This window comes from Leptodactylus fuscus, chromosome 1, assembly GCF_031893055.1.
Source record: "Leptodactylus fuscus isolate aLepFus1 chromosome 1, aLepFus1.hap2, whole genome shotgun sequence".
Taxonomy (NCBI): Eukaryota; Metazoa; Chordata; class Amphibia; order Anura; family Leptodactylidae; genus Leptodactylus; species Leptodactylus fuscus.
Window position 1 is genome coordinate 5,892,442 of NC_134265.1, and position 13,700 is coordinate 5,906,141.

Below are 13,700 nucleotides of genomic sequence, written 5' to 3' on the forward strand. Positions count from 1 at the left end.
GGTGGAGTTAAGAGTGGTATTTAAGATGGTCTTCAGTTAGTATTGTTTAAGCTATGAGTAAGGGACATATTTTATTGTCCCGAAACGCGTAAGCAGTGTTTGTATTTGCAATATGGATCTATTTTTGTAAAGATTTTTTAATATGATTCAGTAAAAGTCAAGTTTTATCTATTTTTTGGCGCTGGAATTTTTATTACGGAACTTGTCCAGTTGGGTAGAGGGGTTGTCGGGGGTGTAGGGTGAGACTGTCTATGATGGCATCAGTTTTAGTTTTGATGTAAGAGGCAAAGTCGTCAGCTGAGATAAGTGATGTCAGAGGGGGGGGGGGGCGGGAGGACGGAGGAGGGAGTTGAAGGTGGAGAATAGCTGTTACCAAACGTGGTCATAATCTGATGTATGGGAACATGGTGGGGCTTGGAATGGAAAGAGCGCTATTTGAGTTTTGTGATACCGTTTTGGAAACTACACCCCCCACAGCATTTTGACCCTACAGCTGATTCACAGATTTTATTAATGTTGGGACATGAAAATGAAAATGTACTCTTTTTTTGAAGGTCATGGCAGGAGACCTGAAATTAACCATGAATGCAATATTGGATTTCTTGTCAGGCAGGTTCTTCATCCCTTTGTCACATTTACAGACCCTGAAATTTAAGGTTGCTGACATGCGGCTTGTCAATGTTCTGTGGGTCCTTCATCTCCAGGTGAGAGACTGCACCTATTTTTCACAAGTCCACAACACTTACAGTAGATGTTACTATTTCCTTCTCAAAGACGGGGCGCGCACAGGGGTGATTTCACAAGCCATTGTGGACTTTCTTCACCATCACGAGCATGATGTGACCCCAATCCCGATACAATGGGAAGCACTAAATAGTGTCAAGAAGTAGCGAGGGCTGAAGCGGGAAAGGATTTTTGAGATCTCATGCCTTCTTACTCAGATACGAACACCTGAATCCTTCCATAAATGCAACAGGGATCACAAACACTGGTGGACCTAGTGGAAGCCAGATGCAAATTGTCTTTTAGACAATATGAGTTCTCTAACAAGTTTGGCAGTTCCCTAGAAAAATTTCTTCACCCACGGCCACCCACTGCGTTTGTTCCTACCATTAAAACGACCCTGGAGAGTCCCTGTCCCCCCTAATGTTCAATGTTTCTAAGATTTCGACTCAAATCTCTACAATTGTAGGGGCCTCCTCTCAGATTTACCTCAGCAAGAGATGCAAAACAGGATCAACAGTTAGGTGGCTGCAATGACACTCCCTGGACTTATGGACGAGAGTAGGACCACACTAAATGAGGAACTCTTGGTTGAGGACCTCTCCCGGATGATCTGGGACTCCCATAGTGGAAAGAGCCTGGGCTTAGGTGATCTCCTTGTGAAGTTCTACTAAATTTTTACTCCCCAACTCGCGTCTTTTGTGATGAGGGTACCCCTTTAGTCCCCAAACGCACTCAACCACAATAAAAGTCATCTCCTTCATAACTAATGATGTGAAATTCTTTGCGATACTCATTGAGAACTATCTGGCCTCTCTTTAACTAGAGATCATCCATACGGACCAAATTCAACTCTCAGACCAAGACTGGCAGAAAATTTTCTTTTTCTATCACAAAGTTCCCATGGTCTGCCACGCTCAGGAAAAGAAATTTAAATTTTTGGCAAGATGGTATAGATGCCCTGCCCTTCTCCAGAAACTGTTCCCAAAGACAGTGTCAGACTGGGATGTCTAGGGCTCACCAGTGGGATTTTTTTTTTCTAGGGACCCACCACCAGGACCCCTGCAGATGAGATAATATCACATGTGTGCTATAAAATAGATGGGGTGTGATGTAAATAAGGGGCCCCACCCAGTATAATATTCTCCACAGTGTACCCCATGAAGTACCATATGCTCCGCAGTGGTCCCCACACAGTATAATATGCTCCATAGTGGCAGCCATTTTTTCGTGGCCCTGGCATGCGCAGTTGGTCCGAGGCCTAGGAAATTGAAAACCCAGGACGGAAGAAGACTTACAGAGTGGGCATTCCAGAAGAAGATGGAGGCATCGCTGGAGAGTTCTCTCGCAGCATTTGGGACTCCCCCAGTGCTGCGAGAGAACTCATTTGCATACCGAAGAAAACCCGGTTTTCTACCGAACGGCGGCGCAGAGAAGACATCTAAAGGTAGGAAAAGAATAGTCTTTCTTAAGGCTATTCCTAGGTGTTATCGAGAAAAAAAAAAGGTATCCAATGATAGGATCCCATTAATCACCTTCCCTAGGCCTCTGATTATTATACTCTGAGGTCGGACCTTTTCCATTAACAATGATTATAATTATCGGGAAACCAGGCTTTCACCAATCATTATGATGGTGCTGCAGGTCTCTGATCACCTGTGGTCATGGTCGCGGGGGAGGAGTCACCTATTACCAGACTTTCATAGCTTATTAAAAAAAACAGTGGGGGTCCTGTTGGCCCACTAAGTACATGGGTACACTGGTTCTCCAGTGAGTCAATGTGACCCCTGCCCAGAGGTTTGGACCAGCCGAGGACTCTATCCTCCACATATGGTAGTTGTGACCCATGTTACCCATTTTGTACTGCAATCTTTAATATTTACACAGAAGTCACCGTGGGGTCTCGATCATCATCTCCTCAGTTGACTCTTCTTACCCTAATCCCTGGCCCCTTGGCCAAGATCAAAAATAGGCTCCTCTGACAGATCCTGGCTGCAGCTAGAGCTGTTATTCCCGAACACTGGAAGTCCCAGTTGCCCCCGACAGTGGGTGAGTGGATTAAAGAGATTGACCACTTGTACAGTATGGAGCTGTTGACTGGTGAGGAACATTGTATCATAAAATTCTGTCTCAAAGTAAGCCAAGTAAGAGGTGGTATAAATGTAGACTAGACAGGATATAGATAGGACCAACACATACATATAGGGCAAAAATTAGTAGTTTGAAACTGATATAAACACAATGCCAAAAGAGGCAACTACCACCATATACCGTATATACTCGAGTATAAGCCGAGTTTTTCAGCACAGTTTTTGTGCTGAAAAAGTGCTCCTCGGCTTATATTCGGGTCATTACGGTAATTTTCTGCTAGCAGGCCAGGATAGCAGACTCCGCCCCCCCACCGCTCCATCACACACCGGGTGACATAGCCACGTAAACTCAGGCCCGCACCCGGCATGTCTGCTTCCTGCCCTGCTAGCAGAAGTACCGTAAGTACTTCTGCAGATTTTAATGTACAGCATGTACATGCTGTGGGCCCCGGCACCCACCCCGGTGTCTGGATGCAGGGGCCGGGTCCAGATGCTGGGCTGTAAACGTAATGGCGCCGCTCTGCAGAGCGGTCGCCATAGAAACCGGCACCTCCGCTGTAATGCTTACAGCAGAGATGCTGAAGCTTATGCCTGCGATCTCTGATTGTAGGCATAAGCTGTGGCATCTCTGCTGTAAGCGTTACAGCGGAGGTGCCCTCCGGAGATGTCCTCCCCCCCTCCTAGTTCAAAATTAGCCCCCGGGGCCGGTCCCCACCGGCCCCATACCTTTAAAGTTTCAGGCCGGCTCCTGCGCAGCGAGCTCGCAGTAGCCGACCTGTTCCGACGACAGCCGGGAGCCTAACGAAGGCTCCCAGGCCTGTCATCGCTATATTACTATTACGGCTGGTCTATGACCAGCCGTAATAGTAATGTAGAGAATCTCCCATAGACGGCAATACACTTGTATTGCCGTCTATGGAACTTGCAATCAAATGACTGCAGGTTCAAGTCCCCCAGGGGGGCTAAAAAAAAAGTTTAAAAAAAATATAATAAAAAATAAAATAAATAAAAGTTCACAGCGGGTTCACACCAGCACCTGATCTCAGTTATGCAGGTTTCTGTTTTCTGTCAGCAGAAGACAGAAACCGACATTCAGTGTCTGTGGGTGAGCCGTCTTCTGCTGCCCATGGTGAAACCGTTTTGTTTTCTACTGGACACAAAGTCCTGCATGTCCGACTAAAAAAAAACAAAAAACGGTTTCAATGCGGAGAGCAGAAGACGCTCACCGACGGACACTTTTCAAACCCATGAATGTTTCTCGGGCAGGAAACGGAAACCTGCATAACTGAGATTGGGCGCTGGTGTGAACCTGTCCTCAAAGTAGAAAATGACTGTGAAACACATACACATTAGGTCTCCCTGTGTCTGACAGTGCCCGGTCTACTGAATATAGGGTACCTGAAGTGCTTCTATTCCGTCGGGAAGGGGTTAATAGGAGCACTGCAGATACCCTATAGTCAGCCAGACTGAATTCCAAGTGGGGAAAAAAAACCCAGTCCTCAAGCTCAGGGAAGGGGCAGACAGACAACCAAAACACCCCCTCCCCTTTCCCAGCACTTACTGCACCCAAGAACTCGGCCATTTTAATTTTTGAAATTTTCCAGTAGCTGCTGCATTCCCCCTCCCCCCCTCGGCTTATACTCGAGTCAATAAGTTTTCCCATTTTTTTGTGGTAAAATTAGGGGGGTCGGCTTATATTCGGGTCGGCTTATACTCGAGTATATACGGTATATTAAAATATATATATTCTTTACTACAGAAATACAGAAAATCCAATAAATAACATACATGTAAAAGGTAAGACAGGGGGAACAATGTAACAAAACCAGCATTAGAGGATGATATTATAGCATGTAGGCAATATATATATATACCATAAACACTCTCACCGAATAGTGAATTTATGAATGGTAGCAAATTGTGTTTTAAAAAGAGGAAAATCTATAAATATATATACCATGTAACCCATAAGATGATATATGAGTAACATATAATAGATGTACACAATGAAAGATATAAAGTATACCCAACAATTTGCTAACACATGCCAACATATAACAAGGGAGAGATGAAGTGTTGGAATAATAAAAGTATTTACCTATTCAACACATCTAAGCTGGTGACGCGCCCCGACGTGCGTTTCGCCACTCCTGGCTTCGTCAGGGGGACATAGGATATACATAGGGCAGATTTATCATCTAGCATCAGTCACTGTGATAAATCTGGTGTAGTGTCAGACTGCCTGTCTGAGTTTACACTTACACAATTGGGCTTGGTTACATAAGGGGGTGGTCTGCTTATAGAATGGCAGCTGTCATAACGAATAAAGGGAGGATAATCAGCGGAAATATAAGTCCTTACGAGGGGGTGAATTTCTTAAAGGAGCGATGGCCTGGAGAGGTGTCACTGTATATGGTAGTTTAGAGGGATATGGGAAAGATGTATAAACAGTATAGGCCGCAGAGATACCTCTTGTAACCCCAGGCCTTGCCAAGAATAAAGGACTGTAAAGATTTATGTGTGGATAAAGGGAAAGAGAAACTAAAGCCATCCAGGATTTACTGAAAAACTGCATCAAACTATGTCACAGGTGTGATTACAGTCTAAATGTTGGATTTTATTCTTGTTCTAATTGTCATTAAAATGAGTTTTTAGGATAAAAAAAAAAATTAAATTGCTCCTGTACTTGGAAAGCTCTTGTAAGTTTTAAGATGTGAATTAGGGATAAACCATTCTGAAAACAAAACTGCTTTTTCTGTGTGAGTTCTGAGATGGAAGTTGGAAATATTTGCCATTTGAATATGTTCAACAAGATTTCCGAGTAAAACATTTTTCACATTCTGGGCATGAATATGGCTTCTCTCCTGTGTGAGTTCTCTGATGTTTAACAAGATGTGATTTCTGAGTAAAACATTTCCCACATTCTGGGCATGAAAATGGCTTCTCACATGTGTGAGACTTTTGATGGATAACAAGATTTGATTTGTGAGTAAAACATTTCCCACATTCTGGACATGAATATGGCTTCTCCCCTGTGTGAGTTTTTTTGATGCTTAACAAGATCTGATTTCTGAATAAAACATTTCCCACATTCTGGGCATGAATATGGCTTCTCCCCTGTGTGAGTTTTTTGATGCTTAACAAGATTTTATTTGTGAGTAAAACATTTCCCACATTCTGGGCATGAATATAGCTTCTCCCCTGTGTGAGTTCTTTGATGCTTAACAAGATCTGATTTCTGAATAAAACATTTCCCACATTCTGGACATGAATATGGCTTCTCCCCTGTGTGAGTTCTTTGATGCTTAACAAGATCTGATTTCTGAATAAAACATTTCCCACATTCTCGGCACGAATATGGCTTCTCCCCTGTGTGAGATATTTGATGTCTAACAAGATTTGATTTCTGAGAAAAATATTTCCCACATTCTGGGCATGAATATGGCTTCTCTTCTGTGTGAGTTCTCTGATGTATAACACCTCTTTTGATTCCTTTATTTTGCTTTACAGACCGTGATGAATTAGAAGAAAGATCTTGCTCCTGACAGGCTGAGGGTATATCAGGGGTAATGGTATGTTCTTCATATGGATCTTGTGTGATACCATGATCCTCTGCTGTATAATCTGTAGATATCAGATGTCCGTCTGAGCTCCTGGTACAGTCATCTGACAAGAAGAAAACTGATGTTACTATTATTGAATAACATAACCTTATAAGTATATTCCTCACTGAGCTGCTGCTGCCTGAGACGCTTCAGACCATGTAAAGAAGTGAAGTCAGTGGCACAAGCAGCAAACGACGGCAGCGCGGCCTACTTCATTAGTATTCACTGTGCTGAGACGGAGGTCAGTGATAGTGACTAGTAATGAAGCGGGGCAGGAGACGCCACCACTGCTCTAGGTCACTGTATTGGTGCTGGTGGTGGGTGAATGAAGCGGGCACACCTAGTCACAAGTCTAAGGAAAGGAATGGTGGCACTTACATAGAGATACATCACATAAGATTCATTTCTAGTGCAAGTTACCGGCCTCCTTTTTTCTTAGAGCGGTGACCGGACCTCTGATAGCACCAGTACTGTTCTGATGGCGGCCCTGCCTGTCCCTAGTAGATCACCTTACTCATATTACATAAAGGACATTCAACACAATCTAATTACAATTTCTGCACACAGAGTAGTTTATCTTATCCACAAAAATATATAGGGCACAATGTAGAGATAGTTATCCAAATAATAGAAAAACATTGCCGAAATAAGGCGAGGCTACCAAAAGAATGTAGGAAAAATATATCAAAATGTTATTAAAGTGAATAAAAACACAGAAACACATAGCAACAAGAGGAGGGAGGAAAAACACATCCAAAAGACCATGCGTGTGGAAAAAATGGTGTTCAAAACAATCAATAGTTAAAAGGGTTTAGAAGTCCAAGTAGGAAAGTGCACATATACACAAGTGATATACATGGTCATCACTTTAATATAATTTTGATATATTGTTTCTATATTCTTTTGGTAGCCTCGCCTTATTTTGGAAATGGTTTTGTTTTATCCCAACAGAACCCACATTTAGGACCTAACATTAAGGTCATTATTTTGTACCAGTAAGTTCAGGCCTCTGACTACATTACTAGTTGTCCTGTCCTGATATAGATCGTCTTATCTGCACGACTCTTCTAAGAATCCAAAGTGAAATAAGTCTCAGAGCCCAAACCACAGGAACACAATCCATGGCTGCTTAACTATGGCCACTTATGTGGAATAATACTGTAGGATGCCATAAATCTTACTGTATTACACCCCATACACACAATACAATACAAACCACATCTGCTGGATTTCCCAGCCTGAACTCACCGCGGATCTGCTGTCCCATACAGTATGTAGTAGGGTCTGTGGAGTCACAAGGAAGCAGGGACTCCTAGCGTCATAGATCACTAAGATACGGGGAGTCCTGGTGTGTGGACAGAGTTCAGGCTGGGAAATGTGACTGATGTACAGACCAGATTTTCTAGTCCGGATTCCATAGTGTGATTGGGGTCTAAGGTGAGGTTTACACAGTGACATTTGTAGAAGCTGCTTCAGGAATTCAGACGAAGAATTTTTCCGCTTTACCAAATCAGCCCCTGAATCTCCATCAGATTCCTTACTGGCCAGGCCGGATTTTCCACCTCCCATTTATTTCCATAGAGCTCTGAGGTGGAATCTGCCTGAAGATCGAGCAGGAGGATTATTTTTCCGCCCCCTGAAATAATCTGCTATATAATTCTGGTAAATTCTTTCCCTTCACGAGGACTGACAGCCGGTGAGGAAGAAATTTGCCTCGTTCACATCGATGTCAAGTCCATATTCCTGCTGTCCGTTCTATTCTATACTACATTTATTACCCCCTATAGCGGTATCACATTTATATTCAGGTATTATTAGTATTTTACCTGAATCGGGGAACAACAAATAGTCTAAACAATGTCTGAATAGAATCAGTGACCCTTCTGTGCTTTATATAGTGGTGACTCCTCACCTGGGCGGGTCCCTGTAGGAATGTCCTCCTCACACTCCTCATCACCACTCACATAGGGCTCTTCCTTTATTCTCATAGATATAGCATTCATGTCGCTCACATCTTTATCCTGATGGAAAATCTGGGAAACAAATAATGTAAAAGTCACCGGACAAATGGGGAAGTCACAGAGAATGTTCTAGATCATTAATCCGCATGAGGATGAAAGATGTCCTGACAGTAGCTGCAGGTCTGTGAGAAGCCGGATAAACATATTAGATGGCGGCTCAATGACACCGCCCATGTATATAACCATATAATACTGCTGGATACAACAAGACTGACCACAAGGACTTCACAGCCCGTCTACACATCATAGGGAATATCTCCATCTACCTGATCATCATCCTGTGGAAGAAGAGGACTGGGACATCTCTCCGGTGTTGTCCTCTTACTGGATCTACCTGTAGGAAACACAGACAGGGACTGAATTCATTCTGTACATACAAATAATGGAAGTCCATGTGTATATAGTCATGTCTATTACCTGCTGATGTGAGGGGCTGCTGGTCCTCCATCATCACCTCCTTGTACAGATCCTTGTGTCCTTCTAAATACTCCCACTCCTCCATGGAGAAATAGACAGCGACATCCTGACACCTTATAGGAACCTGACAACACAATGATACAGTCATCACCCCGACCCCTCCAGTTACTGTATAATGTCCCAGCATTCCCAGCAGTGTCACCTCTCCAGTCAGCAGCTCCAGCATCTTGTTGGTGAGTTCTAGGATCTTCTGTCCATTGATCTCCTCCTGTATCAGGGGGTGAGGTGAAGGCCCCAGGATTGGGCTCAGGGTTCCTCCATATCCATCATACACAGGAGCCTGACAGCGCCCACTAGAGGTCTTCTTCACTACTGTGTAATCCTGGTTATGGGGAGACACATTAATAAATCTCACTACATACATGTCCAGAGTCCATCACCTCTCCAGTCATATCATCTGTTATTACTATAGATAAGAATGATGTCATGATGACATCATCAGAATCTCTCACCTCTCCAGTAAGCTGGTAGATGATCTCTAGGGTGAGATTTAATAGACTTTCCGCCATCTTGTTCCTGTCTCTTTCCATCCTTGTAATGTAAAATTAAAAGAAAGCGTGGGGAAGCCATTTTGTTTCAATACATGAGGTCAGCTCAGGTAACCTTAAGCAAATGTTATATTCTTAGAATTACCTCATGCATGCAGGGTTTTTCTGTCCGCTTGAGAAGTTGGACATCTTCTCTTGCGGACAGGGAAGGACGGGCACGGAGTGCAAAAGAACGCACCCGATGCCCATTCAAGTGAATGACAGGTGTCACGGACACATCTAGTGTCCGCTCCTAGTGTCCGTGACAGATTTTGAGCGGACACTAGGAGCGGACACTACATGTCGGACACCGACGGTAGTGTGAACGCCCCCTTACAAGGAAAAAATATGACTTCTCCTGGGACCAGGAGCAAAGTGATGCCTTTGAATTGGCAAAAGAGGCCATCCAGCAGGCCATTGAATTATGGCCTGTGAGGGATGGATTGTTTCATTGAAATCTCTCATGTGAACAAGATTATGCAGTCTGGAGTTTGTGGCAGAAGCAGAACGGGAAAATGGTCCCGCTAGGTTTCTGGTCCAGAAAAATGCCAGACGCAGGGAATTAGCAGGTGGAACGTGAAACTGGGGGCAGATGAAGGAGAGGACGGCATGACACTGGGGGCAGAGATGTGGGGACATGATTCTGGGGGCAGAGATGGAGGGGACATGATTCTGGGGGCAGAGATGGAGGGGACATGAATCTGGGGGCAGAGATGGAGGGGACATGAATCTGGGGGCAGAGATGGAGGGGACATGAATCTGGGGGCAGAGATGGAGGGGACATGAATCTGGGGGCAGAGATGGAGGGGGGACATGAATCTGGGGGGCAGAGATGGAGGGGACATGAATCTGGGGACAGAGATGGAGGGACATGAAACTGGGGGCAGAGATGGAGGGGACATGAATCTGGGGGCAGAGATGGAGGACATGAAACTGGGGGCAGAGATGGAGGGGGAACATATAATTTACGGGTGACTGTAGGAGGATTATACTGTGTGTGGACACATGAAAAATTAATGAGTGAGTCAACACAAAAGTAGGCGGGGCTAAATTTGCCGCACATTTTGTCCCTCTTTCGGTTCTTCAAAAGTTGAGAGGTATATATATATATATATATATATATATATAGTGTATGTAGCGGTAGCTGTATATATATATAGTGTATGTACCGGTAGCTGTATATATATAGTGTATGTACTGGTAGCTGTATATATATAGTGTATGTACCGGTAGCTGTATATATATATATATAGTGTATGTACCGGTAGCTGTATATATATATAGTGTATGTACCGGTAGCTGTATATATATATAGTGTATGTACCGGTAGCTGTATATATATATATAGTGTATGTACCGGTAGCTGTATATATATATAGTGTATGTACCGGTAGCTGTGTATATATATAGTGTATGTACCGGTAGCTGTATATATATATAGTGTATGTACCGGTAGCTGTATATATATATAGTGTATGTACCGGTAGCTGTGTATATATATATATATATATATATATATAGTGTATGTACCGGTAGCTGTATATATATAGTGTATGTACCGGTAGCTGTATATATATATAGTGTATGTACCAGTAGCTGTATATATATATAGTGTATGTACCGGTAGCTGTATATATATATAGTGTATGTACCAGTAGCTGTATATATATATAGTGTATGTACCGGTAGCTGTATATATATATAGTGTATGTACCGGTAGCTGTATATATATATATATAGTGTATGTACCGGTAGCTGTATATATATATAGTGTATGTACCGGTAGCTGTATATATATATAGTGTATGTACCGGTAGCTGTGTATATATATATATATATATATATATATAGTGTATGTACCGGTAGCTGTATATATATAGTGTATGTACCGGTAGCTGTATATATATATAGTGTATGTACCAGTAGCTGTATATATATATAGTGTATGTACCGGTAGCTGTATATATATATATATATAGTGTATGTATCGGTAGCTGTATATATATATAGTGTATGTACCGGTAGCTGTATATATATATATGGTGTATGTACCGGTAGCTGTATATATATATAGTGTATGTACCGGTAGCTGTGTGTATATATATAGTGTATGTACCGGTAGCTGTATATATATATAGTGTATGTACCGGTAGCTGTATATATATATATATAGTGTATGTACCGGTAGCTGTATATATATAGTGTATGTACCGGTAGCTGTATATATATAGTGTATGTACCGGTAGCTGTATATATATATAGTGTATGTACCGGTAGCTGTATACAGTCTATGGAGCTCTGTATTGGGGTCTCTGCGCCCCCTCCCCATACACTAGAATATACCTGAGCCATGTGATACTGAGGGGCTGCAGAGGAGACATCACTAGTAATTACCTGCACATGCGCACAAGGCCTTTATGGTCCAGAACTGTCCGGGGGTAAAGGGGTTAATAATAATCCTGCCGGGACTGGCGCCGACCGCTGTATAGTAACCGAGGTTACAGGACCTGTGATGATGTCACATGTGGGAGGAGTCAACAAGTCACATGATCAGGTCCTGCTGTTATTGCTGAATATACTAGTAAGTTAAAGGACCTTTAATGATGTCACAGTCACGTGATTAGGTCTATTCTGAATGAGGTAAAGTTGTGTGTGTGACATATATGTAGCGGGGCTTTCTGTTTGTACCATGTATGTAGCAGAGCTGTGTGTGTGTGACGTGTATGTAGCAGAGCTGTGTGTGTGACGTGTATGTAGCAGAGCTGTGTGTGTGTGACGTGTATGTAGCAGAGCTGTGTGTGTGTGACGTGTATGTAGCAGAGCTATCTGTGTGTGATGTGTATGTAGCAGAGCTGTGTGTGTGACGTGTATGTACCTTACATCTCTTTTCTGGTTCTCCTTCCATATATAATAACTAGAGATGAGCGAACGCCTTTCGATCGAATATCAGGCCGTTCGGGATACATATGATCGAATACAAGGGCCAAAAAATAATACACTGCTGCTGCATGGCTCTAGTCACCAAAAGGGCCAAAAACACTGCTGTTTAAAGGCTCAACTCACCCAAAGGGCCTCAATCTCTGCTGGTAGCTCAGCTTAAAGGGGCTCTATTAGCAAAATCATGCTGATAGAGCCCCACATATACGTGAATAGCCTATAAAAGTTATATTAAACTACCCCCCAGTTTTAAAATAAAACTCTAAAAAAGAATGTGATCTACTTACGCATCGTGCACGCTGGGCGGGCATTCAGGGTGTGTCTTCTTCTTCATCCACACCTCTTCTTCCTCCAATGTCTTCGGGTCTGGTCCTCCTCCGGCGCTCGCGAACTGACATGGATATATAAAAAATGGCCTGGGCACATTCGCAGTACCATGTGGCTTCTACTACAGCTACTGCGCATGCGCCCATGTCAGTTCGCAAGCGCCGGAGGAGGACGGGACCCGAAGTCATCGGAGGAAGAGGAGGCGTGGATGAAGAAGAATGCCCGCCCAGCGTGCACGATGCGTAAGTAGATCACATTCTTTTTTAGGGTATTATTTTAAAACGGGGGGGGGGGGGTAGTTTAATATAACATTTACGGTGCCTGAATAGCCTATTCACGTATATGTGGGGCTCTATCAGCATGATTTTGCTGATAGAGCCCCTTTAAGGGCCTGTAACTTAATTTGGAAGGGCTCATGTTAAGGGCTAGAAAAGTGAATTTTGGAAGGTCTCACCACATCACACACACATCCACAATGACAGTTCAGGGTGGGGACTGATGGATTTCCCATTGTCTATTCCATCTGTGGTTCTCATGGGGAACGTGATATAAAGGGGGGCTTGGTAATGTTTATTTAGCTTAAACTTGGGTTTGTGTCCATACAATTGGGGAGTAAAGAAGGTTTCCAGGTATTTTCCCACTTTGATAGAGGTTTTTTTGAGTGTGGAAAGTGTGTAGTTGTTAGGCTGTGATAGTGGGGTAATAGAGGGACTTGGGTGTGTTAGATGCCCCCAGACATGCGCCCCCTGCTGTCCCAGTTACATTGCAGAGTGTTAAATATCCTTGAATGGTGGGATAGACTTGTGTCACGTGTTGTAGGCCAAATCCATGATAGAAAGGAGTCAGCTTGTTATAAAAATGTAGAGTTTAATTAAACATCTTGGAAAACACAGGAACAGGGAAAGTGTCCAAATAACACAAATATCAGTCAATTGTCAATAGCTTACATCTTCAGAGAAGTTAAATCATCTGGATATCTTGTAGTTACAGCTT

At 43.2% G+C, this 13,700-nt stretch overlaps 1 protein-coding gene across 1 annotated transcript; it reads right to left on the minus strand.

Moving 5' to 3' along the window:
- Window positions 1-5,808: 5,808 nt before the first annotated feature.
- Window positions 5,809-9,558, minus strand: LOC142193468 (uncharacterized). Its single transcript, XM_075262490.1, has 4 exons — window positions 9,550-9,558; window positions 9,059-9,238; window positions 8,331-8,451; window positions 5,809-6,479 (listed from the first exon to the last, which is right to left on the minus strand). The coding sequence occupies exons 1-4, from the start codon at window positions 9,556-9,558 to the stop codon at window positions 5,962-5,964; spliced, it is 828 nt and encodes a 275-aa protein (XP_075118591.1). The 3' UTR covers window positions 5,809-5,961.
- Window positions 9,559-13,700: the final 4,142 nt, after the last annotated feature.